Source organism: Stenella coeruleoalba, assembly GCF_951394435.1.
Source record: "Stenella coeruleoalba genome assembly, chromosome: 18".
Lineage (NCBI taxonomy): Eukaryota > Metazoa > Chordata > Mammalia > Artiodactyla > Delphinidae > Stenella > Stenella coeruleoalba.
In genome coordinates this window covers 15,618,062-15,640,993 of record NC_137164.1, presented here as the reverse complement: position 1 = coordinate 15,640,993, position 22,932 = coordinate 15,618,062, and the positions used below count along the sequence as shown (strand labels likewise).

Sequence of the window (22,932 nt, the reverse complement as noted above, 5' to 3'; positions counted from 1 at the left end):
CATTTCTTCGTGTATGCTACTCCTTACTTTCTTTTAAAACAAAAGATGCAGTGAAGAAAAAGTTGTATGCAAATAAAACTTTTCTCACTCCAGAAGAATTTTATACACATTAGGGAACTTAGCTGCTGAAGTATCATCATGAATTTTTCAAAGCAAAAAGAAAAAATCCTTCTGTAATTCAAACCTTTTTCTAATTCACCTATTTGATTGGCTGAGTTTGGCTTACACTGGATTTTCTTAAAATAAAGGTCATTTTTTTATTAGTCTTGGTTCCACAGTAAACCAGCAAAACAATTTGGGGACCGATTTTTGGACATGTCAATTTCCAGGTGCCGTTGTTTAAGAGAAGGAGAAAATCTAGAATTATTACATTCATTTATTTAATAGGTGATCCTATCACAATTCTTCACTAAGGTCTTAAAGGCTGAAAAGTTATCAGGAATGGACAGATGTTATGATTTATTCGGGTGCATGTGGAATCCTATCAGGGAAATTTGCTCAAGTTTTAGAAAACATCTATTTTCTAAAGAAATGGACTCAACCTTCCCTTTCCACAACGGGACGTGCATACGACATGAAATTCCCATAGCCAGGCCTCCAGAAAAGGCGTCCAGCAAGCCGGGTGTCAAGTCCTAAGGCTGTGCTGGAGGGCACTTAGCGTAGCCCGTGCCTGGCTCTCCACCAAGCTGCCAGACAGTCACCTTAATGACTCTACAGAGAAGTGTTGGTATCAGGATGTGACAGAGGGGGAAATCTCTCAGTCTGATGAAGGATTAGGTCACCAGCATGTCTGTGGAACCTACAATCGGGGCAAAGTTCTGAAGTGTTACAGTTTGTGTTGGTGACGACAGCAAAATGTCTATTTCCCTTTTAAGGCAGGTGACCACACGTCCCAGTTTGCCTGGGTAGTCCCAGTTCAGGCCAGTTGCCCTGTCATAATTGTTAATAGCACCTCCTTTCACTCTTAAAAGTATCCTGGTTTGGATGACGAATGACACTGTCACTTCACCTCTAGGTACAGCTCCCCCGCCACACACACACAACATGCCCACAGAGCCTTCCCAACACAGCACTTTGGTCCAGACTTTTCTACTATCCCTCCCACCCGATTCCTTCAGGGCCAAGGATCCCAAAATATAGCTGTTCTGATTAAATGTGTGCATTTGAGAACAGCCATTTGTAGACAATCGCCCTCAACCAGGGAAGTGCATATGATGGGGTCACCTAGGCCCGTGTCCGAACCAGCGGGACAGGTACCCTGAGGCGGTGCTTTCCAGAGCTCTCCCCACAGACCACTGAGGAAGGCCTTCGGGAGAGGGGCTCACACAGTGCTGGGATGGCCCATCAGAGGGTTCGGGCCACCCTCCTGGCCTCCACTGTTAAACCGCATTCTATTCTCCCCCTGAAAAGGCACTGAGCAAAGCCAGCACCTCGAGGTTCTCACCAAAGATGGCGCTGCACTGGCTCCTACACGCTTCCCACTCGGAGCCAGCCAAAGGCAAATTTTTAGATGAATAGAAAAAGAAACTTTATTCTAATATAGCATGGGAAAGTTTTTGAAATAGGAATTCTTCTTTTCTGACCAAAACAAACTTATACTTTGAACATCTCTGAAAGGTTATTTTCTGTACAATTATATAAATATTTCCATGTCCCTATAAACATGACATCTATGGTCCTAAAAGCTTTTTGAAAAATCAATACAATTAGATTCTTTAGACAATGATTAGCCCAGTTACAAAACAGGACACATTCCCCAAGCACAGCCAGGAGTAAAGAGAGGACACAATTGGGAACACAGAGCAGGAAGGGGCTGGGGAGGGGAGGGAAGACTGGAAACCATAAAAACACAACAAAACCCTGCACATCAACTTTAGAGGCTAAGACCCAGCAAAAACTAAATTATATGCAAATGGAAAGGAACCATCCAAAGGGAACATGACATGACCTTGCGGTCAGATCTCACCCCAAGTCAGCAAATATATCACCCGGCAGGTTCGGTCTTCCAGGAGCGCAAGGGCCTTTTTCTCGTTTATTCTTATTGAGCAAAATATTCAAGGTAGGGCCAAGTTAGAGAAAAGATTTCAGAGCCAACAGACATGAATTCAGATCCCTCTTCTGCCACGTATACTGGCTGTGTGATCCTGGGTGGGATTCCTAGCTTCTCTGAGCCTGTTTCACGCCTGTGAATTATCTAACTTTGCTGGCTTGTTGGGAGGATGAGAGGTAACTTATAAAAAGTGCTTATATCCCCCTGGAAAATAACTGACAGTAACTAACTAAAATGTGTGTGATAAGGGCTTCACCTTGGAACTTAGAACAGGCTCTGCACTGCCTAGTCTAAGATTCTGATAGTACTAGTCTACCCCACGTGGTCTGCCAATCACCACCAAGCCCTGAGTCCGCCATGGGCCCCACTGCTGCCCCTCCGATGCTGTGCAACCACAAAGGCCACTTAAAGTTAGAAACAGATGTTCTCTTGGGAAACTGTGGTCACCCCCTTCCCTAAGGCACCAGCTCTGCGTGCAGAAGTCAATGCGTGTGGAGGACTGAGATTTCCTCTCTTGTTTGGGTATCATTTCCCCGGAGTGCTGTAGGCACTGGGGCAGCACTGACCTGACTCCCACAGTGCACCACGTGGGATGACAGTCACATAGTGGGCCATGTAACTGAAGCCCCTGGAACGGAGCAAGCAGGTTCCTGCACCACATGCCTCCCTGGGTCCCCCCGGACCACCCCCACCCCACCCCAAGAAGCCGAATTTCTCAAGTCTCGGGCTCTGAGACCCTCCCTCCAGCTGGGCAGCGACAGTCAGCAACAGCACTGGATTCGGCGGCGTTGAGAAGCCAGGACTCCACGGAGAAGAGGGTCGTAAGCAACAAAGACCTCTCCTCACCCCGAGGAGAAAGAAGCATGGCGGCTCTCTGGTGGCCGTGTGGGCAAGGGGTTCAGGAAGGAGCACATGAGCCCCCTGCAGAGCAGCCGCGGGGATGTGAGGACATCAGCCCGGCCCTCAGACGACGGGATGCCACAGCCCCAGGGTCAAGGACAGAAAAGGAAGAGATGGCGCCAGCAGAAAAGACGGGGACACCCGAGGTAAGTGATGCTCTCGGATACGCGATGCACGTGGGTGTCGTCAAAAAGCGCCGGAGGGCTTCCCTGGTGGCGCAGTGGTTGAGAGTCCGCCTGCCGATGCAGGGGACACGGGTTCGGGGCCTGGTCCGGGAGGATCCCACGTGCCGCAGAGCGGCTGGGCCCGTGAGCCGTGGCCGCTGAGCCTGCGCGTCTGGAGACTGTGCTCCGCAACGGGAGAGGCCACGACAGTGAGAGGCCCGCGTACCGCAAAAAAAACACAAAAAAACAAAAACCAAAAGAAACAAAAAGCGTCGGAGCCCGAGGTTTTAATGAATTCTGTGGACAGGCCCAGCTAAGTTTTTGGACCCAACGAGATCGTCCTCGTTTCACAGGCAGTCATCCCAAACGCTACGGCACAGGATGCGAGGAGGGCTGGCTGTCCCTCCTCTTCTCGAGGCCAGCAAGGTTTCCAATGAGCCCATGGGACCCCGGCAGCGTGGTCCACAAGCCGCGGGGAGGGGTGATCTAGAACGTCCAGGGCTGGCGAGGGGCTCCGCCGCCTGCTGCTGCTGCTGTCAGGCTGGAGCCTCGGCCACACAGGGAGGGGGGCCGGGCGGAGGCCACAACCGCCTGCGGCTTTCGGACGCATGGCTCCTCGTCCCGGTCACTCAGGAGCGGAGGCCACTTGCTCCCCGCTCGTCGCCGGCCGCGGTGCCGTGCCGGGACAGCCCGTCAGACTTGAGGGAGGACAGGGACACTTGGCTGATGTAGCGGACCTGGTCCCAGGGCGCGGCCCGTGGGGAGTCGCGCCGCCGGTTGTCCATGCCGATGTGCACACTGACCTGGGACTCGGTCAGGGGCTTCATGCGGCCCTGCGCCTGCGCCTCATACCACGCCAGCTCCGGCTTCCTGTAGCTGCAAAGCAAGAATCCAAGAGCACCTGAGCCATTCTGGACACACAGCCTTTTTCTGTAAAGCCCGGTGAAGGCCTCTCATGAAGTCTTTAATAACACGCAGTATCAGGGCCTCAAGGCTTTTAAAGGAAAGAAAGGCCACCAAACTCCCATGGCTCAGGGCAAGTTCCCAACTTAGAAACTTTCTAGCCAAATGCCTGGTACATAGTAGGCTGTCATTAACTTTTGTTAACTGAAAGCATAAGTAAATAAAGATCCCTTTTAAAAAAGGAAAAATGATTACAGACAGGGATCCTACAGCTACCTCTCGACACAGACAGCCGTCGAGCAGAGTAACGGGAAGAAGCAGTGCGAGGTGACTGATCAGAGGCAAACTTGGCTCGCGGTGGACAAGCCGTTACACAAACACACGCCGGGCCCCGCTCGGGGCGCACACCCACCCCGGCCCCCGGGCCCGCCGCGGGGACTCACCACTTGAGCTGCAGTGACGAGAGGACCACGGACACGGAGGAGGCAGCCATGGCCGCCGAGCCCATCCACGGCTGCAGCACGACGCCGATGGGCATGAAGACACCTGGCCAAGAGGGGGACTGCACTCAGGCCGCAGCCCAGGGCGGACAGCGAGGGGGGCCCAGCCTCGCCGCCCACCAGAAGCTCTCCTCAGGGCGGCTCGGAAGCCCCTGGGCTGGCCGCTGACCGCGTGCCCGTGGGCCTGAGGCGGGCGGTCTCAGAGCTGGGCGGGGGGCGGGGGGACCGTCAAGGGGATTGGGGTCCCCCACCCACCCTGACCTTCCTGGGACCATCCAGACGTGCCCTCACCTGTTTGGGGGAAGCGCCAGGGGACAGGGCGCCCCAGGGACTTGCAGGTGCCACCATGCGGGGGCACCTCGGGGGTGTGAGCACCGGGGCAACACGCTGGCGAACATGGGCCCTCTCTCCACGGAAGGTCCTCCCTCAAGGGCGTCAAAGCACCTTGATGAGGGGCAACAAGACCAGGTCCTGGGACAGAGCCGCAAGCCCGGGAGGGGACCAGGTCCTGAGCCGGCCACAGGGCAGGAATGCACCTGCCGGAGCCGGGCTGCGGTGGACGTGCTGATCCACCGCGTGAGGCAGTGCCGACCGCTCGGACCCAACAGCGGAATGTGGGGTGCGGCAGTCACGTTTAAAAATAGGTCTTGGCCCATGTAGGCGCTTTCCTTGCAGGGGTCTTTGGAACAACTCTTCCCTCTCTGGTGACACAAGATACAGTGGGGGAGGGAGGACTTAGGGAGCAGACAATATCCATCTCTTCCCATGATTATTTCCGAGTCAGGATAAAACCTAGGCGGGATTAATTCTTAAGACAAAGTTCTAAAGCACTGATCCCGGGCTTAGCGTGTAACGGGTGCCCCATAACTGTTAATATTGATTATTTTTCAGACTGTATGTCTTAATAATGTTCCAGAAAACAGGGCCAAGGTAAATAGGGTTGAGAAACTTGGCCAGCTTTTCAGAGAGGCCAGCAGTGAACAGAAGGCTTGGGTTCTCCCTGCAGTCTCTCATCTACCTTTGGAGACTTACAAAGCGGAACATAATAAAATCAACTCTTTCTTCAAGGCTTCTGGCCACAACTAGGGCCAGAGGCAACAGGGCAGCGAGGGCCTACCTGCTGCAATGGGGATCCCGACCAGGTTGTAGATCAGTGCCAGCACCAGATTGAGTCGTATCCTCTGGACGGTCCTCTTGGAGAGGTGAATGCTGGCCACCACGTCGAGCAAGTCATTCTGCAGGAGAAGAGCACACGGTGAACTGCGAGCTCCGCTCTGCGGCCCTCGGCACTCCTGCTACGGGCAACAGCGAGGGGAGACGCAGCAGAGCTCACTCTGATGAGGACGACGTCAGCTGCCTCGATGGCCACGTCCGTGCCCGTCCCGATGGCGATGCCCACGTCGGCCTGGGCCAGGGCCGGGGAGTCGTTCACACCGTCGCCCACCATGGCCACTCTCTTCCCCTCGTTCTGGAGCTCCTGGACCTTGGCCACCTTATGAGAAGGCAGCACCTCCGCAAAGACTTTGTTGATGCCAACCTGAAAGGAAAGAACAGCAGTCAATAAAAAAGCAAATGCACAATAACATCCGGTGTTGCCGAGGGGCAGGAACAGGAGCAGAAGCCTAGGAGCCCTCAGCCTCCAGGTCCCGTCACCAAGTCCTGCAGATGCCAGGTCGCACGGCAAATGTACCCCCTGCTCCCATCCCAACACCCCGCGGTGGTCTGGGACCCTCGCTGGCCTCCTGCCCACATCCTGCCCTCCCAGCACTCTTCTCCAGATGCCGTCCCGGTGACCTTTCCGAAACAGTAATCATTGGTCACGTTACTCTCCTGCTTCAAGGCCTCCAGCGGATCCCACTTCCCTTAGGCCAACGTCCAAACTCCTCTGCCTGCCTCCCAAGATCCCCAGGTCAGGTCCTGCCTGTGCCCAGCTCCCTGCACCCCACCCCCCGGCCCCAGCGGCCCCCGCCTTGGCCTCTCCAACTCGCTGCTACCTTGCACCCGCAGGCGGTGCTCGTGCTGCCTGCTCTGTCCTGCAAAGGTCACTTTTGCTGCCCCCAGCACCCCTTCTTCTTCATCTGACTCCTGCAGGCCTCCTCTCCCCTGGAAGGTGTCCCCGGCCCCCGCCAGGCTGAGGGGTAAGCTGGCAGCTCCCATGCGTCCCGTGCACTCTTCCACTGGAGCGCCCAGCACCTGGTTTACACTTGGTCCCTGGGCCACCCTCCCCACGGGACCGTGAGCTCCTCGAGGGCGGTGCCCTCTTCACTCCTCTCTGTCACAGGGGTGGCGCTTAGTAAGTGCTTGCTGAATGCAGGAACAAGTTTTAATGCGGGAGTGGGTGTACTCTCAGAAGGACGACTGACAGGGCACTGCCGCTCCCTTCCCAAGGAGCAATTCCTTCTCAAAAGCAGACAGCTTTACACACATGTCCGCAAGGGGTGGTATACAGTTGTCTGGAGTTTGCACTGGAGCCCTCCCCGCGAGGCAGGGCAGGCAGGCATGCGGTCGTGCTGCCCTCGTGGCCCAAAGTCAGACCCTAGCGCCGCAGAAGAACTGCCGGGACCCAGGGGCTTATCTGGTGCAGAGTGAGAAGAGCTGGGCCGGCAAAACACTCCCTTAATATAAACGCTACAAGGTTGTTTATTTCAGCCCTCAAGCCATGGTCTTTTTTCCTCAGTGCAGCGGCTGGAAAATAAAGAATGCTGGGACAGCCTTTCCGGGGCTGCAGCCACCGTGCAGGGATGAGTGCTGGCACCCAGGCCCCAGCAGCGTGATCTTTGGGGCAGCAGCAAGGTGTTCCCCTGTGGGACATGCACGGCTCCAAGATCAAAGCGTGTGGAGAGAAAAACCCCAGCGAGGGGGGAGGACCAGAGCAAAGCTGAGTGCTCAATGCACTAGTGTTTACCTATCTTCCTTAAACTGCTTCTGCCAGCTTGAAATCGCTTGCAGTTTCAGATGTGGGAGACATCCCGGCCCCCGGCCCTTACCTGGGTGGCAATGGCTCTGGCTGTCTTGCGGTTGTCCCCCGTGATCAGAACCACATCCACGCCCATGCTCTTCAGTGTGTGCACGGCCAGGGCGGCCTCCTGCTTGACCGCATCTGCGATGGCGATCATGCCACAGAGCACACCTGCAGGAGACACCGCAGGTGAGCACACGTGGCAGCGCCCTGGGCAGCCCGAGAAGCAAGTAAGACTTCATGATGCGGAACAGTTTTCCTAATACCGTGTTACACGCCCAAAGCAAAACACCAAACTGTACAACAGAATACGGTTTTGATTTTGTTTTTTTTTTTAATTTACATACATTTCCAGATGCGTACAAAAGTCTGGAAGGACTGTTAAAAAGTTAACAGTGGCTCTCTGAGGGGTAGGATAATGAGGGATTCCATTTTTTTTACAGCTCTCGGAATTTTCTAGATTTTCTGCAAGGAACATCTCTTCCTTTGCAGAGTGCCTGACTCATAATAACTCAATACCTGTTAGCTATTAAAACATGAGAAATGCAACCAATGCTACTTAAAAAGTGACACATGTCCAAACAGCTAGAAAATCAGTCCTTCCCTTCTGTCTCTTCCTACAGAAATACTTTGTAGAATTTTTTTTTTTTCTTTTTTTTGAGTGACTCTTTGGGTACTGACACAGGAAGGCATTCGAGGACTGGGGACTGAGGTGTGACGGGAGCAGTGAGGGTGAGGATGTGTAAGAGGCACTTTTAATTGAGCCATTTCCAGCTTGACAAGCTGAGGGGGTTGTGCGTTTAAAGGACTCGGGGGAAGGCATGGCAGTGAGAGCCGGAAAAAAAGACAGGGGGGGGGGAGAGAGAGAGAGAGAGAGATAGAGAATATGGGAAAAGAGGAGCATTCAAAATACAGCAATTAAATTATTTCTTATTTGCATGTAGTTTTTACTTCTATTAGCAGAAACTAACAGTAACAAAGTGATTCTAATCTACCTGAGATGTAAAGCCCAGGATATAACCTGAGTACTAAGATACACACAATCTTGAGAAGCTCTGTGAAGGCTGCAGGGGATTTCAGTGTGTAAAGCATCTTAGAGTTAAACCTCTTAGGAAGTCAACAGCTGTTTCGCCTGCAGTGATGAATGAGAAAGGATGACTTTCAACTGCCAACCTGGGCAGATGCAAACGATGGTGGGGAAGACAGTTTAGAATCCCAAGAGCAAAGAGGCTGAAGCCATCTTCACTCTGGCGGCGAAGATGGAGGTGGCCAGAGGGGGCCTCAGGATCGACAATGAAGTGAAAAAAATGGCAAGACAGCCTTTTCTAAAATAGAACTAAAATTAACAGTGAGGAAGATTTACTTTAAAAAAAAAAAAAAAAGGACTCTATTTCTGCCTGACGTCTCCAGCTTCACTTGAGAGCAGAGGACAGGGGAGCAGAGCAGTACCGTCGATGGCCACCAGGATGGCCGTCTGGCCTTTCGTCTCGTGATCGGTCATCGCGTCGCTGATGTCGCTGGTGACGGTCAAGCCGTTGCGCCTCATCCACTCTCGGCTGCCGATCAGCACAGAGAAGGTCTGCGGGGCCGCATCTGCTCAAAGGAGTGTGTGGTTATTCCCAAAGAGGCCGAGTTCACTGGGAGAAAGCACTAAAAACCATGGGATGCTTTCAACAGCAAAACGTCCACTTGACGGTTCTGGAAAAACCACAACCTAATAAACACCTCTTGAAAAACCATCCTTAAAGAACCAGGGGAAAAAGAATAACTAACATGCAGAACCGCGGTATGAATTAAAACATGTAAAGATGTTACAAACATATTAAACACCGCGTAGTGTACCTACTGGCCTTTAGGGGTATCTGCTGCTGCCGTTAGATTGGATTAGAATTAGGATTAGAAGCGGTTAGTTATTTGGTCAGCGCCGAAAGCCAGTGTGGACTAGACCCATCACTGCTTGGTACAGATGATGCAAGGTGAATCGGCTAACAACCGGCCACCGTGTATGAAAGGTTTTGAAGCTATACCTCCTAAGAGGCCAGCTGAGTCCTGCACCTGTCACCTCTACCTTAGGTGTCACTGATAGACCAGTCCCTGGAAGGCAAAGGAAAGGCCATCCCAGGGCTTTAACTTGCCATAAGGTGGTAATAGCTTCTAACAAAATCTAAATCAAGATTTAACTACTAACATACTTAAGAGCAAACACTAGACATGGGTTTTTTGGTTTGGGGGCGTTTCCACTCTCTTATGCTGATGGCTAGCACCCTTTGAATAAGAAAGGCCGTTATTCAAAGAGCAGCTGTCCCTCCAGCGCCCCTTCTTGACTTGGGCAGACCATTTCCGTTCACTTTCCCTGATGGCTGCCAGCTCTGTAAATACGTCACGTCCCATCAGAGTTGACCACATGGAGGTTTCCTGTTTAGGAGGAACAAAAGGAAGACTCCCATCTGCCTACCCTGTAGCTTACGAGTCTTATCCCAAGACTAACCTGGGCTAAGAAAGAGGAGACTCGAGACTAGGGAGCAGGGAAGCAATACTCCATGACTCTAAGTCACACACTGCTTTTGTCTGCCATTAGCGTCAAGATTCAGCCACATCGAAGAACACGAGAGAAGCTGCAGGCTTCCCTGGGAGATGGCGTGCGGCGCACCAGCCCTGAGCCACCTTCTCCGCAGTCGGGAACCACGGGGCAAGCCTGGCATGGCGCTCTCCATGGCTGGGCCCAGCCCCCGGCGGGCCAGGCAGCGGAAACCGAGGCCAGGGATACCTGTTTCCATGGGGATGCTGCTGACACCGTTCAGATGGGCGGTCGGTTGGCCACGTGGGCGCTCGCCCTGGGCCAGGATGCCCTCCACGTTGCTGACTTTACAGCCGATCCCACAGCCGGGCACCGCCTGGAAGTCCGTGCAGTATCCCAAGGTCTCTGTGCCAAGTTCCTGGGAAGGAAAGTGGGGGAGAGGAAGCAGAAAACAGGTGAGTCGAGAGGGAGTCAGGACAGAGGTGGGGGTGAGGCGGGGGGAGAGCAGCAGACACCAGGAATTTAGAGGGAAGGGAGGGACGGGAGAACTTCCGGGAAAGGCGGAGAGATCGACGCTCAAGTCAGCTACTCTTTCTCTCTCATAGGACACAGTCATTTAAAACAGCCTCAACCCTCTCCTAGAGTTTGGATGCCTGGGGAGAGTGGACAGGTTGCAGTCCAGAAAGGAGAAAGGCAATTCACATCCAACACCCCACATTAAGGGCTGAGGTCGGGGAGGGGGTGGCGGGGATGAAGGTGCCAAAGGGAGGAAAGATTTTCTTTTTCTGTTGCAAATAATTTCATAAAAACGATGAAATAGGTAAGTGGTAAACTATTTTAAGGCCATCAAGGGATAATCGCCCATGGCCAGACCCTGGTGGGGAGGGCCGACGTGGCAGGAGAAGGGGAAGGGCTGGGTTTATTTGGGTAACAGAACCCAAAGGAAGGATGCCTGGGGGTGAGCAGAATTCTTTCTGAAACATCAGAAGGATGAGAGGGGAAATAGCCGCACCCTACTGTCCGGGAAGACTTGTCAGCTCTTCCCCAAGGCATCCATGTCACCTTCTACATTTACTGATAATTGTCCTGTTCAGACAGTTGACATGTTTTCAGGGCAGTATTCTGGCACGTTCTGCTGCCTCCACGCACAGACTGAAAACAGAGAAAGCTAACTAGGCCCTCTCACCTGCAGAGGTCAGAGGGGAAGGCTCCCCACTAACTGTGCCAACAGCCCACAGTCCTCTGGTCACTTCTGCTGCTTCCTCTCCGTCTCAGGAGTCCCCAGTGGATGGATTTCTCCCGACCTGGCTCCGAGACCCCCTTCGTTTTTGTATCCCTTTGCACGAAGCGCTCGTGCGGGACTGAACACGCCTGTCTTCCCCACCCGACCATCAACTCCCAGCAGGCAGAGCTCGCCTCTTATGAATTCTTACTCCCCTGAGCTCGGGATGCTCAGGAAATGCCTAATGAATGGCCATTAGCTCATAACACTGAACTGCTTTGTGAAGATCTGGAAACGTGACGAGGGACCTGCCGCTGTGCGCTGCATCCCCACCTGCTCCAGGGGGCCTGCTCAGCAGTTTCCAGACCACACGAGCCAAGCCCTCTGTGGAGGCAGCTGACGTGGGGGCCAGGGGCAGCGAGGAGGAAAGGCGTGTGAGGAGGAAGGAGCCCGGAGTCTTCCAGCCCAGCTGAGGAGAGCGGGGGAGCCGGGGAAGCGAGGGCCCAGCAACGCCCAGTCCACCTACCTCTTTACAGTATCTGGCGACTGCCACGCCCAGGGGGTGCTCACTGCTGGCCTCCGCAGTCCCCACCACAGCGAGCACCTTCCGGAGGGGCAGCGTGGCCACGTCCACGAGCAGAAGGACCCGCATGACTTTGGGGACCCCGTGGGTGATGGTGCCAGTTTTGTCAAACATCACAGTCTTTATCTGCCCAAAAAAAACACATCTCAGTGACCAAAACACAGATGGAAGGGACTCTCAGAGTCCTCACAATCTCGAGGCAGAACTTCACTCAACCCACCCCAAGCAGGTCACAATACACTCCTTCATGACACGCTACAGAATCCTCTGCGTCCATCCCAAGGCTCAACCACTCCCTCTGCCAAAACATTGTTTCCCTCTCTGCCCAGTTAAAAAAAAAATCCGCACTCCAGCTTAACCTGGACCAGGGTGAGCCAGAAGCTCTCACTCTGATGTAACAGGGAGGCATCACCGTGCAGTAACGCCGTGCGGCCTCCTCCTCGGGTCGGGTCAGGAGCGTGACCCTGAGGGGTCTGCCCACCTCCCGGTCCACCGCTATCTGCCGGGTCAACCACTGTTTCCTCCGGCCTGCATCAGTGCAAAAGCCTACGGAGAATAGTGTTCTCGAATTCCAAGTTCACAAAAGGAAGGAAGTGTTCCTTGGCCGTAGTAACAAGCAACCACAGAGCTAGTCTGGGGACCTGTCCCCCTTGGTCAGCGGCAGCTTGGCACTGGTCCCCACGGGTCTGGGCTCAGCCAGTCGGAAGCAGCCACACTCGGCGCCTGAGCTTGCGAGGCCGGAGCCCAGCAGTTCCCTCGCTCCACGCGCCCCTGGACCTGGTACAAGGTCAGCCCTTGTTGCACTCAGACTGCGTGCTGCAGGCTTGGTTCTCCCTCATTTAGCGAACAACATCTCCGCTTCTTGTTTCTGACTGAGTGGGGCCTCCTCACCACGATTAACCGGCCTTCCTCTGACAGTCCTGGCCAGCTTCTAGTCCAGCCCCCGCTCCGCTGCCAGGACGGTCTTCCTGCAGGCGCTTCACCCCCGCCCCTGCCCCCGTGTGTCCCTGCTGCTCTTGGTTAAGCTCTGGACCGGGACTGAATAACCCTCCGAAGCCCTTCAGGGCCCCTCTCTCCCCTCCTTCCTCCTTCAGGACCCTCGTCTCCTGTCAGTTTCTCTCTCTTTCTGGCCCTCATTTAGTTATTGAGAAAATAACTGTGGAGTGACTCCAACGTGCCAGGAGCGGGGCAAGATGCCGGGGACACAATGGCGGGGACATGTTCACGGTCTCCAGTCCTACGGAGTCTGGGACCAGGCAGCACGGCCCCCCCCGGGTCCTTTCCACGTGCTGGTCCCACAGCCGGGACACCCCTCCCAACCTCTGTTGTCAGCTGACAGGTCTCAGACCTCCCCTGAGCACCTGCACCAGCGCCCACCCCATCCAACACACACGGGTCTACGGTTAGGCCCCTGAGGAACTGTCCTCACGGCATCTCACACTCTCCACGGTGCCTGCTGCTTGCTTGCTCCATGTCTGTCTTTCCTGCTGGACAGGAAGGTCCTTGAGAGCCAGGGCCCAGCACAGGACCCACGCAGAGTAAACGCTCAACAGATACCGAAGAAATAAAGGGAGGATGGAAGGCTGGGGACTGCTGGGCTGAAGGGAGATTCTCCATAGGCACTGCTACCTGCTACTCCACCCGAGGTCCCAGGACCCTCCCCGATCACGCGGAGACAGCGCAGCTCCTTTCCCCAGAGCCCGACCCCCTGGCTGTGAGCCCGGAGCTGCACATCTTAGCTGCAGGCCTTCGGCAAGTCGCCCAGCCCACTCCTGCTGCGCTTCCCTCACCTGTAAAGTGGAAACAACCAGCACCCACCTCAGGGCTATCGATGAGATTAAATCAATATTTATACAGCATTTAGGTCTCTGACCGTGAGCTGCTGCCGGTCCTGTTGTCATTCCCCGTTAGTCCTGGCTTCCTGTTTTACTTAATTAGTAGTGCTACCCTCAGTCCTCTTTCAGGTTTTTCTCTGAATATGAAATTTAAACAGGTACTATTTTCACTAGGACTCTCTAAGTCAAAAAAGAAAAAAAATCATGCAGCGTATACGGCTACAGAATCACCCCAGCCAAGACCTCGAAGGAAGCGGGGGCCAACCTTGTGGGCCAGCTCCAGAGGCTTGCCTCCCTTGATGAGTATGCCGTTCTGGGCGGCCACCCCCGTGCCCACCATGACGGCCGTGGGCGTGGCCAGGCCCAGAGAGCAGGGGCAGGCGATGCACAGCACCGTGATGGACGTCTGGAACGCAAACCGGAGGACCACCTCTGCCTGGGAGATATGCTTGCTGGACGTCTGACGAGAGGAAAGAGACAGAGGCAGGGTGGGAGTTAGAGGAGGCACCACACGTAATTCTGATCATATGAGAACATTCCACTCTGTCGGGGCCTATATGGGAGTAGTATCTAGAGAAGAGTGGATACATGTAACTGATTCACTTTGCTGTACAGCAGAGAATGACACAACCATGTAAATCAACTCTACTCCAATAAAAATTAAAAAAGAAAAAAAAAAGAACATTCCAGTGCAGGTGGGGGACCTGAACTGGCGTGATGAGCTGGGCTCCAGGAGACACGGTGCGGCCCGCTCTGCTTTGCAGGTATCGCGTGGTTCACTTTACTGCTCCAACCTGATCCTACAGGCTTTCCTCAGGGAAAGGCATTATGAGAGGAGAGAGGCACGTAAAAATCCCTGATAGGGGAAGAGCACAGGCTCTAGAATCGGACCACATAGGTCTACATCCTGGCTCTGACACTCCGTGTCTTAGCTTCCTCACGTACAACATGGAGGTAATAATACCCAGCTCACAGGTTTTTGTAAGGATGAAATGAGGTAACACACATACAAATACATACAAACATAAATATACACAGTACAACACCTGACGTAGTAGGAGAGAGGAGTCTGAGAAAGTATAGCTATTACATTACCATTATTATTTTTATTATTATGAAAGCTTAAAAAAACTATAGCTCTCCAAGGAATCAACTCTAAGGTAATAATCATGTAGGAAAAGATACAAGGATATTTCTCACAGTGCTTTTTCATAAAAGGAAAAAACTGGAAACAACCAATGGGGGATTGGTTAATTAAACTGCAGGTATGGTGTGCATAATGGAATATTATGCACATGTTAAAATGATGATGTATACATATTGACATGGAAAGATATCAGTAGGATTGCTGAATTTAAAAAAACAAGCATAAAATGGCATGTGTTGTGATTCAATTAGTGCAAAATTATCTGCCTATATCTCTAGATAGCCTTTCAACAATACTGGAAAGATGTTCACCAAAGTGCAGAAAAGTGCATATAGGGATGGGATTTGGAGCCATCTTTATTTTCTTCTATTTTCCACCACTGTTTCCTTTATAAAAATCCAAAACCAAAAAAATACAGGTCTCCTTCCCAGTTACCTGGTGACACATATTGGTATGATTATTTGCATCCTAACATCTTGAGTTACCTTGGTTTATCTTTCAAAATGGCTAGTATCTCTGGAGAAAAACTGAGAGATGCTGTATTCACTTAATTACAGTAAAATGCATGTTTTCTAAATCGAGGATATAGACCACAATCTCTTTAGATCCATCTACCCTCTATTCTTTGACTTTGAGAGGCAGATTCTAAAATAAGCTACATGATTAAGGGTCATTCAATTTTCACAGAAACAGTTTGATTTCGGTAGAAGGACATGCTGTTTAACACATAATGTGATTTTGTAGAGGTAAGGATTGTGTTGTGTTGTGTTTTGTTTTGTTTTTAACCTCCAGAGATTCTTGTCAAAATCACACCTGGCATTCTGAGAGGAGTGGGGTGGACTTCTAGAGGTTGACACGAACCCTGTCCCTACAGATGACTTGTACAGAGCAGAGTGACAACAATGTCTTAAAGGAACATGCAGTACCTCATTTGTCCGCATCCTCCCTGATATTGCAGATAAAAACAAAAGAAGTGAAAGTAAGATGGAAAGGTAGGGAACAGCAGGAAGCCAGATATTCCAACTTGTTTAGGATTGAGTTTCCCACAGCCACATGCCAATGAGCTGCTCTCCCACAAAAGCCAAAATTTTTGGCGGTCAGGTGCCATAAGAGCCACCGGCAAATTCTAGGAATACAGTCATAGGCTACTCTTAAGACACTGACATCTCCCTAGAGGTCAGAAAGTGTTTCACTTGGACATTTTAAGATAGGAAATTTGAGGGAGGAAAATCATATCTAAGTGAATGACAAGTACACCAAGAACATATGATATGCCTTTAACTACGGATAAAAAATTTTTTAAAAAGGAAAAAATGATCTATTCTGTATTTCCAGTTTCTTATTTTATGGCTCTAAGGTAGAATACATATTAGACTGTGCTAAGTATGAGATATTTTAAAAAATAAGATAAAACAATTGTTCTACTCACTGGGCAGTTATCAAATACTACTCCAAGTGGGCCATTAGCTTTTTATGTCTCTCCAGGTTTCTCCAACTCGGCACTATTGACGTTTGGGGCCAGATAATTCTTTGTTGTGGGGACCTGTCCTGTGTGTTGTAGGATGTTTAACAGCATCCCTGGCTCCTATCATACACACTAAAGGCCAAGCAGCACCCCTCCTCAGCCACGACAACCAAAAGCATCTCCAGACGTCACCAAATCAAAACCACTGCCAGCTGCCAATCACTGATGTATGTGAGTTCTTACTGCTGAAGCAGAAAAGTTTTGTATTTTTTTTTGAATTTTGATAAAACTGTATTTCCTAAGATAGTATTCTTCGTCCACTTTTTAAACTCAAAGCTATATATTCCATTGCTTCATCTATAATGTTTAATAAATAATTATTAAAAAGCTATTAGTGTTACTTGGGAAGCTGCAAGGTTAGATGGTCTATATGGAGGTAGCCAGCAAAAAATCTATTTTTTTTAAAACTGGTCAAATAATATTATCATGCTATTGTGACTGACGTGACCTATCTTCTGTGATGTGTGCCTCATCACCTCAAAAATGGCCAATAGTGCCAAATGTAAATGCTTTAAGCATTACGCCTGAGAGCCAGTGGTGTTTGAAATGACCTAACCAGAAAGCAAAAGGCATCTTTAGTGAAAACCCGCAGGAGTTGCGTAGTTGCATAGCCAGGATTGTCCTACCCTGGCTGAGGCTTTGCTGCCAATAAGTGAAGCAAGCAAATGAGATGTAATGGGTAATTAAAGCCCAATGAATTTAAGACATGAAAAAATAGGATTAATGGCAATCGATTATTTAAAACCCAACAAGCACGCTGCCCACAGCGTTCAACTTACAGGGAAGTATTTCTGAACAACACCGAAATCGATAAAGCCGATTGCAATCCATACCACCAACGTCAGAGTTGAAACGATGACAATAAATGGGACAAAGTACCCACTAAACCGGTCAGCCAGTTGCTGAATGGGTGCCTATGGAAACAAAACACGAAGACCGCGGGAAATTACAATCTCCAAAGACACAAACCGCCGCAAGCATGGACAGGGACTGGGATTCCTGGCTCCCTCATTAACTACATTTATGAGTCAATCTCTCTACTCAGTAAAATCTGCCTGATTCTACGGGACTCTTGGAATAATTTCTAGAGAGAGGCAGCTGAAGTTATATTGCCTTTAAAATTCCTTCACGGGACTTCTCTCGTGGCGCAGTGGTTAAGCATCCACCTGCCGATGCAGGGGACACGAGTTCGAGCCCTGGTCCGGGAAGATCCCACATGCCGCGGAGCAACGAAGCCCGTGTGCCACAATGACTGAGCTCTGCGCTCTAGAGCCCGCGAGCCACAGCTACTGAAGCCCACGCGCCTAGAGCCCGCGCTCCGCAACAGGAGAAGTCACTGCAATGAGGAGCCCATGCACCGCAACAAAGAGTAGCCCCCGCTCGTCGCAACTAGAGAAAGCTTGCGCGCAGCAACGAAGACCCAACATAAAAAATAAATGAATTTTTAAAATAAATAATAAATAAAATAAAAAATAAAATCCCTTCATTACCTTGGACATCTGAGCCTCTTCTACCAGCTTCACAATCTGAGCCAAGGTGGTGTCGTTGCCCACGTGGGTGGCAGTGATGAGCACGGAGCCGTGGGCGTTCATGGACCCGGCGATCACCGTGCTGCCGGGCTTCTTCGTGACGGGCATGGCCTCTCCTAGAGGTGGAGAGGAGACCAACGCCACGCGCTGAGCCCCGTCGGCATCCCTGGGGCCTGGCCAGGGTGCTGACGCCCACCCAGAGGGACGGAGTCCTCACCTGTGATGAGGGACTCGTCGGCCATGGTGCTGCCTTCCAGGACTCTCCCGTCCACTGGGAACTTGCCCCCGGGGACGACCTTGATGATGTCGTCACGCTGCACCAGCTCCATGGGCACCTGCTCCTCTCTGCAACAGACGCCACTCGGGTAACACTCGGGGACCGCGCACGGGAGCTCACCCTCCTGGCCTGTCACCCAGGTCGGGTTCTAGACAAACCGCCTGCTTTACACTGAGCGGCAGTAACCACTTTATCCGCCGTTTACAGACTGAGTCAAAACTGTGCAGCTGCTAAGTACCAGGTGCTGTCCTAGTTCCTGGGAAGCCGGCTGTGAGCAGGACAGCCGAGTCCCAACGCTCACGAGGGCAATTCTGTGGAGCTAACAGACAACAAGCAAGATGGTCCCGGGTCTTAAATAAGTGCTGTGCTGGCAACGATGTGACCGTAGGGCTTCCCTCGGTGGTCGCGGAGGAGGAGAGAAGTGGGAAGGCCCCATGCGAAGATGACATTTGAGCGGGACGACAAGAGGGCCCCATACACGGGGAAGGAAAACTCAAGAGAGAGGAAACAGCTAATGCAAAGGCCCAGAGGCGGGACAGAGGGGGCCTCTGATAAACAGGAAGCCAGCAAGCATGGCTGGAGGGACACGAGTGAAACAGGCAGAACCCGGACCATGTCGGGTCTTGCAGGGCAAAGTGCAGGCTTTGGGCGTGAAGGTTTTCAGTGGGAAAGTGACGTAAGCCGGTTCGCATTTTCAAGTCAGCTCTCTGGCTGCTGCATGAGAATGGGCTGTAGGGGCAACAGCAGAAACTGACAGAAGAGTTCGGCTGTGGCAGCAGTGGCCTGGGCTGGAGACAGAGGGAAGAGATGCCCGGGAACTCTGGGGGGCGTGATGTGTCAGCAAGATGTGTGTGTGCGCTGAGAGCATAAGAGGAGCAAGCATGAGCTCTTCGTTTCAGTTTGAGCAACTGGGTGGATGAGAAGTTGTTTAATGAGATGGAGACGCCTCAGAAGCGGCCACGGGAGGGAGAGGGAAGAGAAGGAGTGGAGAGGAGATGAAGATCTCTGTTCTCACGTGTCAGGTCCAAGATGCCTACTTGACTTCCACGTAGACATGTCAAGTCGGGAGAGCAGGGAGCTGAAGACTGGATTCGGGCTGAGACTAGAGGTCAAATGGGGAAGCTGTCACAATATAGATAGGATCTAAAGCCTGAAATGGTACGAGCTTCCTCAGGAGTGTGCCTGGAAGAGAGACCTGGGCCCTGGGACACGCGCATGTCGGGAGGCTGATCAGGCGGAAGGGCCAGCGAGGGATGGGGGCGGAAAAGGAGAGAGCGGGGCCTTCAGGAGGGAGCACCCATCGCACCGCATCGCATACGGCGAGGTCGTTACCTAGACGCAGATACGTGTAAAACTCATCACGCCGTACACTTGGGATTCGTGTACTTCAGTGAAGGTAAGTTATCTCTTAATAAAAAAAAAAAAAAAGGAGTATTTTAAAGGGACAGAAAAGGGGGTAGATGCTGGTGAGAGGCTGCAATGAGGATTAAATAAGAGCAGTGGTCGATTTGGTTCATGGAAATGATGTGATGTCTTTGGCAAAAGGGATCTCAGAGACCGGTGGAGGGACAAGGTTGGCTGGAACGGGCTGAGGAGAGGCTGGGAGGTGAGGAAACAAGAAAGCAGCCGAAGACAACGTTCAAAAGAAGTTCTGTGTGAAAGAGAAGAGAAAACCAGCAGTAGAAGAGCGTGTGCATTAAGACAGGAAATTGTGAATTGTGAGTATGTGTGAACTGTCTGCTGGGGAGAACGGTCCCACAGAGAGCGAGAGAGACAGATGGGGGGACAGGAGGGGACGACAGGAATAGAGTCATCCAGGGAGCGAGGACGGCTTTGGCAGCATCTCTCTGAAAGCGTCACAGGGACCAAATTTACTTAACTGTATATGTAACGTTGGCTCATGAACCAATGGGGAGAAAGTCAGACAAGCAGCGGCATAGAGCAAGCGGGGCTCTGAGGTTATTTTATGCCTTCCTTTCATTCTACAAAGACTACATTTAAACTATCACAGAGAGAGGGTACAAAAAAGCCACCTTACTTGAGAAGGAAAACCAGACATGTATTGAGTGCAGGTGCTGTGCTCGATATTGACATGAATCCTCCCCAAACCACGTGAGGTAGGTGACAGTCACCCCTATTTGTTCCCAAGTTGACCTGAGATGCTGCCTGTGGGCACCGAGGGCAGGGCCCGCTGCACAGTCAGTGCTGGTGACTTTGACCATCACCTGACGGACGTGTTCACTGTTGACCGGCCTCTATGTACCAGGCACTGTGCTGGGCTGGGGTTACACACAGGACAAAACTCTCAGGTCTATGACCTAGTAACTAAAGTCAAGCTGGTTTATTTAAGTTCAGTAATGGCCACAATAAAAGAAAGGGAGCACGGAAAAGGAGAGACCTTTAAAGGGGAAGCAGGCAGCAGCCTGAGTCTTGAGTGCTGGGAACAGATGTGTAAATCTGTTTGGTGGCTGGGGGAACAGTAAATGAAAAGAAGGGGAGGATCTCTACAACCGAGAATATCCTCTGCTTCTTTTTAAAGTCTCCCAGAGATGGAGACGCCCAGGCTCCAAAGATCCCCTCCGAGGCCCATCTGCACAGCCTGGAGTTTACCGTCCACAGAGGTCTCCGCGGCAAGAGAAGCCTGTGTCAACGAAGGAGCAGCTGCTCCCGTAGAAAGGAGGTGACGACGGGGCTGTGGGCAGAGCCTCCTCTCCCATAACCTGACTCCTAAGCTTTAAAATGTTTGCTTAAAAATCGTGATTCTTGCCTCAAATGTCCACTGGGTGTCTTTCTAAGAAATCATTAGTGAGGCTCATCTCCGCTTCCTCTAACTTTGAATTTCCCCTTTGAATCTGAGTTAACCATATCTTTCTTACTCTGAACAGCTGAGTTTATGGGGAACAGCCCTCTAGGGGGGCAGGTGGCTCCTTCTGGTGAATTCCCAGTCGCATTTCTGCTTCAGAAGCTCATGTCCCCCAAACGCCAAGCTGTGGGAATACAGTTTTTTCCGAGCATTTCTTCAGCTCTGAGGGTTTCTGCCGGCAGCCTGCTCACCTCACCTGTCCCCTCTTCTCTACTCTCCTGCCTCATCTAACACAAAGCAAAAAGACGAAGAAAAAACTTACAAGAGAAGGGCCACTGGGCTATATAACATGTATAATTCCGTTTTCCTAGTTATAAGAAACAGAACACTTCAACGTGGGAGATTGGGGACCCGCTGTGCAGGCCTCAGTGTCAAGCACACGCACACGTACGATGCATTTCTTTAACATCTGACGGTCATTTCGTGCATTCAACTAGTGAGGATCTGAGCACCTGCTACGTAGTCCCAGGACGACTGGAGGCACCAAGGGCTCCAGGCCCCAGAGGACAAGGCAGTCTGACCAGGGGACAAGGGGTCAGGCAAAGGGGAAGGAAGAAAGGCATTGGTTGGAGGGCGGGGGGGTGGGCGAGTGCAGGGGCGCCTCCTCCTGGGACCCGCCAGCGGGGTGGCCGGGAGGAGACGGAGGGACGTCAGGACCAGAGGCTGAGCCCAGGAGGCACCGGCGCAGATGCCAAGTCTCACGTGCGCGTCTAGGGATGCGGACTTTATCCTAAACCTCCGCAGGACTGGCAGCTACAGAGTGTCAGATCCGTGCCTCCAAGAGCTGGATGGTCTGCATGTGGAAAAGATCAGGAAAGAGACAAGGCTGGAGCAGGAGGCCAGGCAGGGGCTGTTGCGGGGCTTTCGGGGAGAGAGCCCGGTGGCCTGAACAAGCACGGCAGCGGTGGGAGGGGCAGCGGCCGGGGCCACCAGAGCTTGTGGAGCCGGAATCAAGAGGACGGAGACCAGCGGTGTGGACGAGGGAAGGGAAGGGGTTGCAGAGGACGGCCACTGAGATCTGACGTAGGTTTGGGAATGAAGACACGAGGTCAGGGGACACAAAGACAACAGGGCCAACGCTGAAACCCCGACTATCACCCACATTTAAGGAATGAGGGGCGCGAAGAGAGTGCACAAAGGAAAACGCAGGAAAAAGCTAGGGAAGAAATTACCACTGATCATCTACGCAGATGCTCCTGTCACCCAAGACGCCGGGCGGAGAGGAAGGACACGTGCCTCTGGCAGAGGGACAGAGGGAGGGACGGGCTGAGTCCCTCTGAAAGGAGCCAGCTGAGGCGCAAAGCCCCGGTGGCCTGCAGGGGGCGCCGCAGATCTGTCCACGCCGGCAGAGCCCAGGCCCTGCAGGAGGCTGCCTGGGGCCCCTGGCACAGCACACGCCACGTTACAGGAAGCGAGAGAGCGGCCCTGGCCCTGGCAGGGCAGGTGTGACCACGGCCCCGAGCACCCCGTCAGGAAGGTGGGGTAGGAGTGACCACTCCCACCTTTCTGACGGACACGAACTGCAAAACACAGGAGGGGACCCAGCTCCAAGCACGTGGCCTGTCTCAGGCAAAGCCAGAAGGAACTCTGGTCTTCTGGCTCCTAGCTTAAAAAGTGATACCACCACACGTGATGGCAGAAGCCAGGCACACAATGTGGGAAAGAACCGGGAGATGCCAGGTGTGGCCCCGCCCTCCTCCCGCATCGTGGCCGGCCTGAGCCTTCTGGCAAAGACCCGCATCTCCTTGTACTCAGATCGGTGGAGCTGCCCGGGGGGTTGGCATCCTGCCGTCACAGGCCCTTCGAAATGAAAGGCAGAAAGTAAACGCAGCTGTTCATGGCTCAGTCCCCAATCTGAACGTCTGCACAGCTCAGGCACTCTCATGTCATTAATTTATGAGGAAAAAGGCAGCCAAGGTACACAACCATGAGAGCCACCAAAGCGGTCACAAGCCAG

The 22,932-nt window shown here is 52.4% G+C and overlaps 1 protein-coding gene across 1 annotated transcript in view; it reads right to left on the bottom strand.

Annotated features, from left to right (window-relative positions):
• Positions 1-1,274: 1,274 nt before the first annotated feature.
• Positions 1,275-22,932, bottom strand: part of ATP7B (ATPase copper transporting beta) — a 71,432-nt gene continuing 49,774 nt past the window's right edge. The window contains 13 exon segments of the mRNA XM_079903017.1: positions 1,275-3,768; positions 3,771-3,990; positions 4,461-4,563; positions 5,635-5,752; positions 5,851-6,054; positions 7,505-7,647; positions 8,926-9,069; positions 10,244-10,412; positions 11,743-11,925; positions 13,900-14,094; positions 17,086-17,220; positions 17,797-17,951; positions 18,053-18,180. Of these exon segments, the coding sequence (XP_079759143.1) occupies positions 3,601-3,768; positions 3,771-3,990; positions 4,461-4,563; positions 5,635-5,752; positions 5,851-6,054; positions 7,505-7,647; positions 8,926-9,069; positions 10,244-10,412; positions 11,743-11,925; positions 13,900-14,094; positions 17,086-17,220; positions 17,797-17,951; positions 18,053-18,180 (2,065 nt within the window). The 3' untranslated portion in view covers positions 1,275-3,600.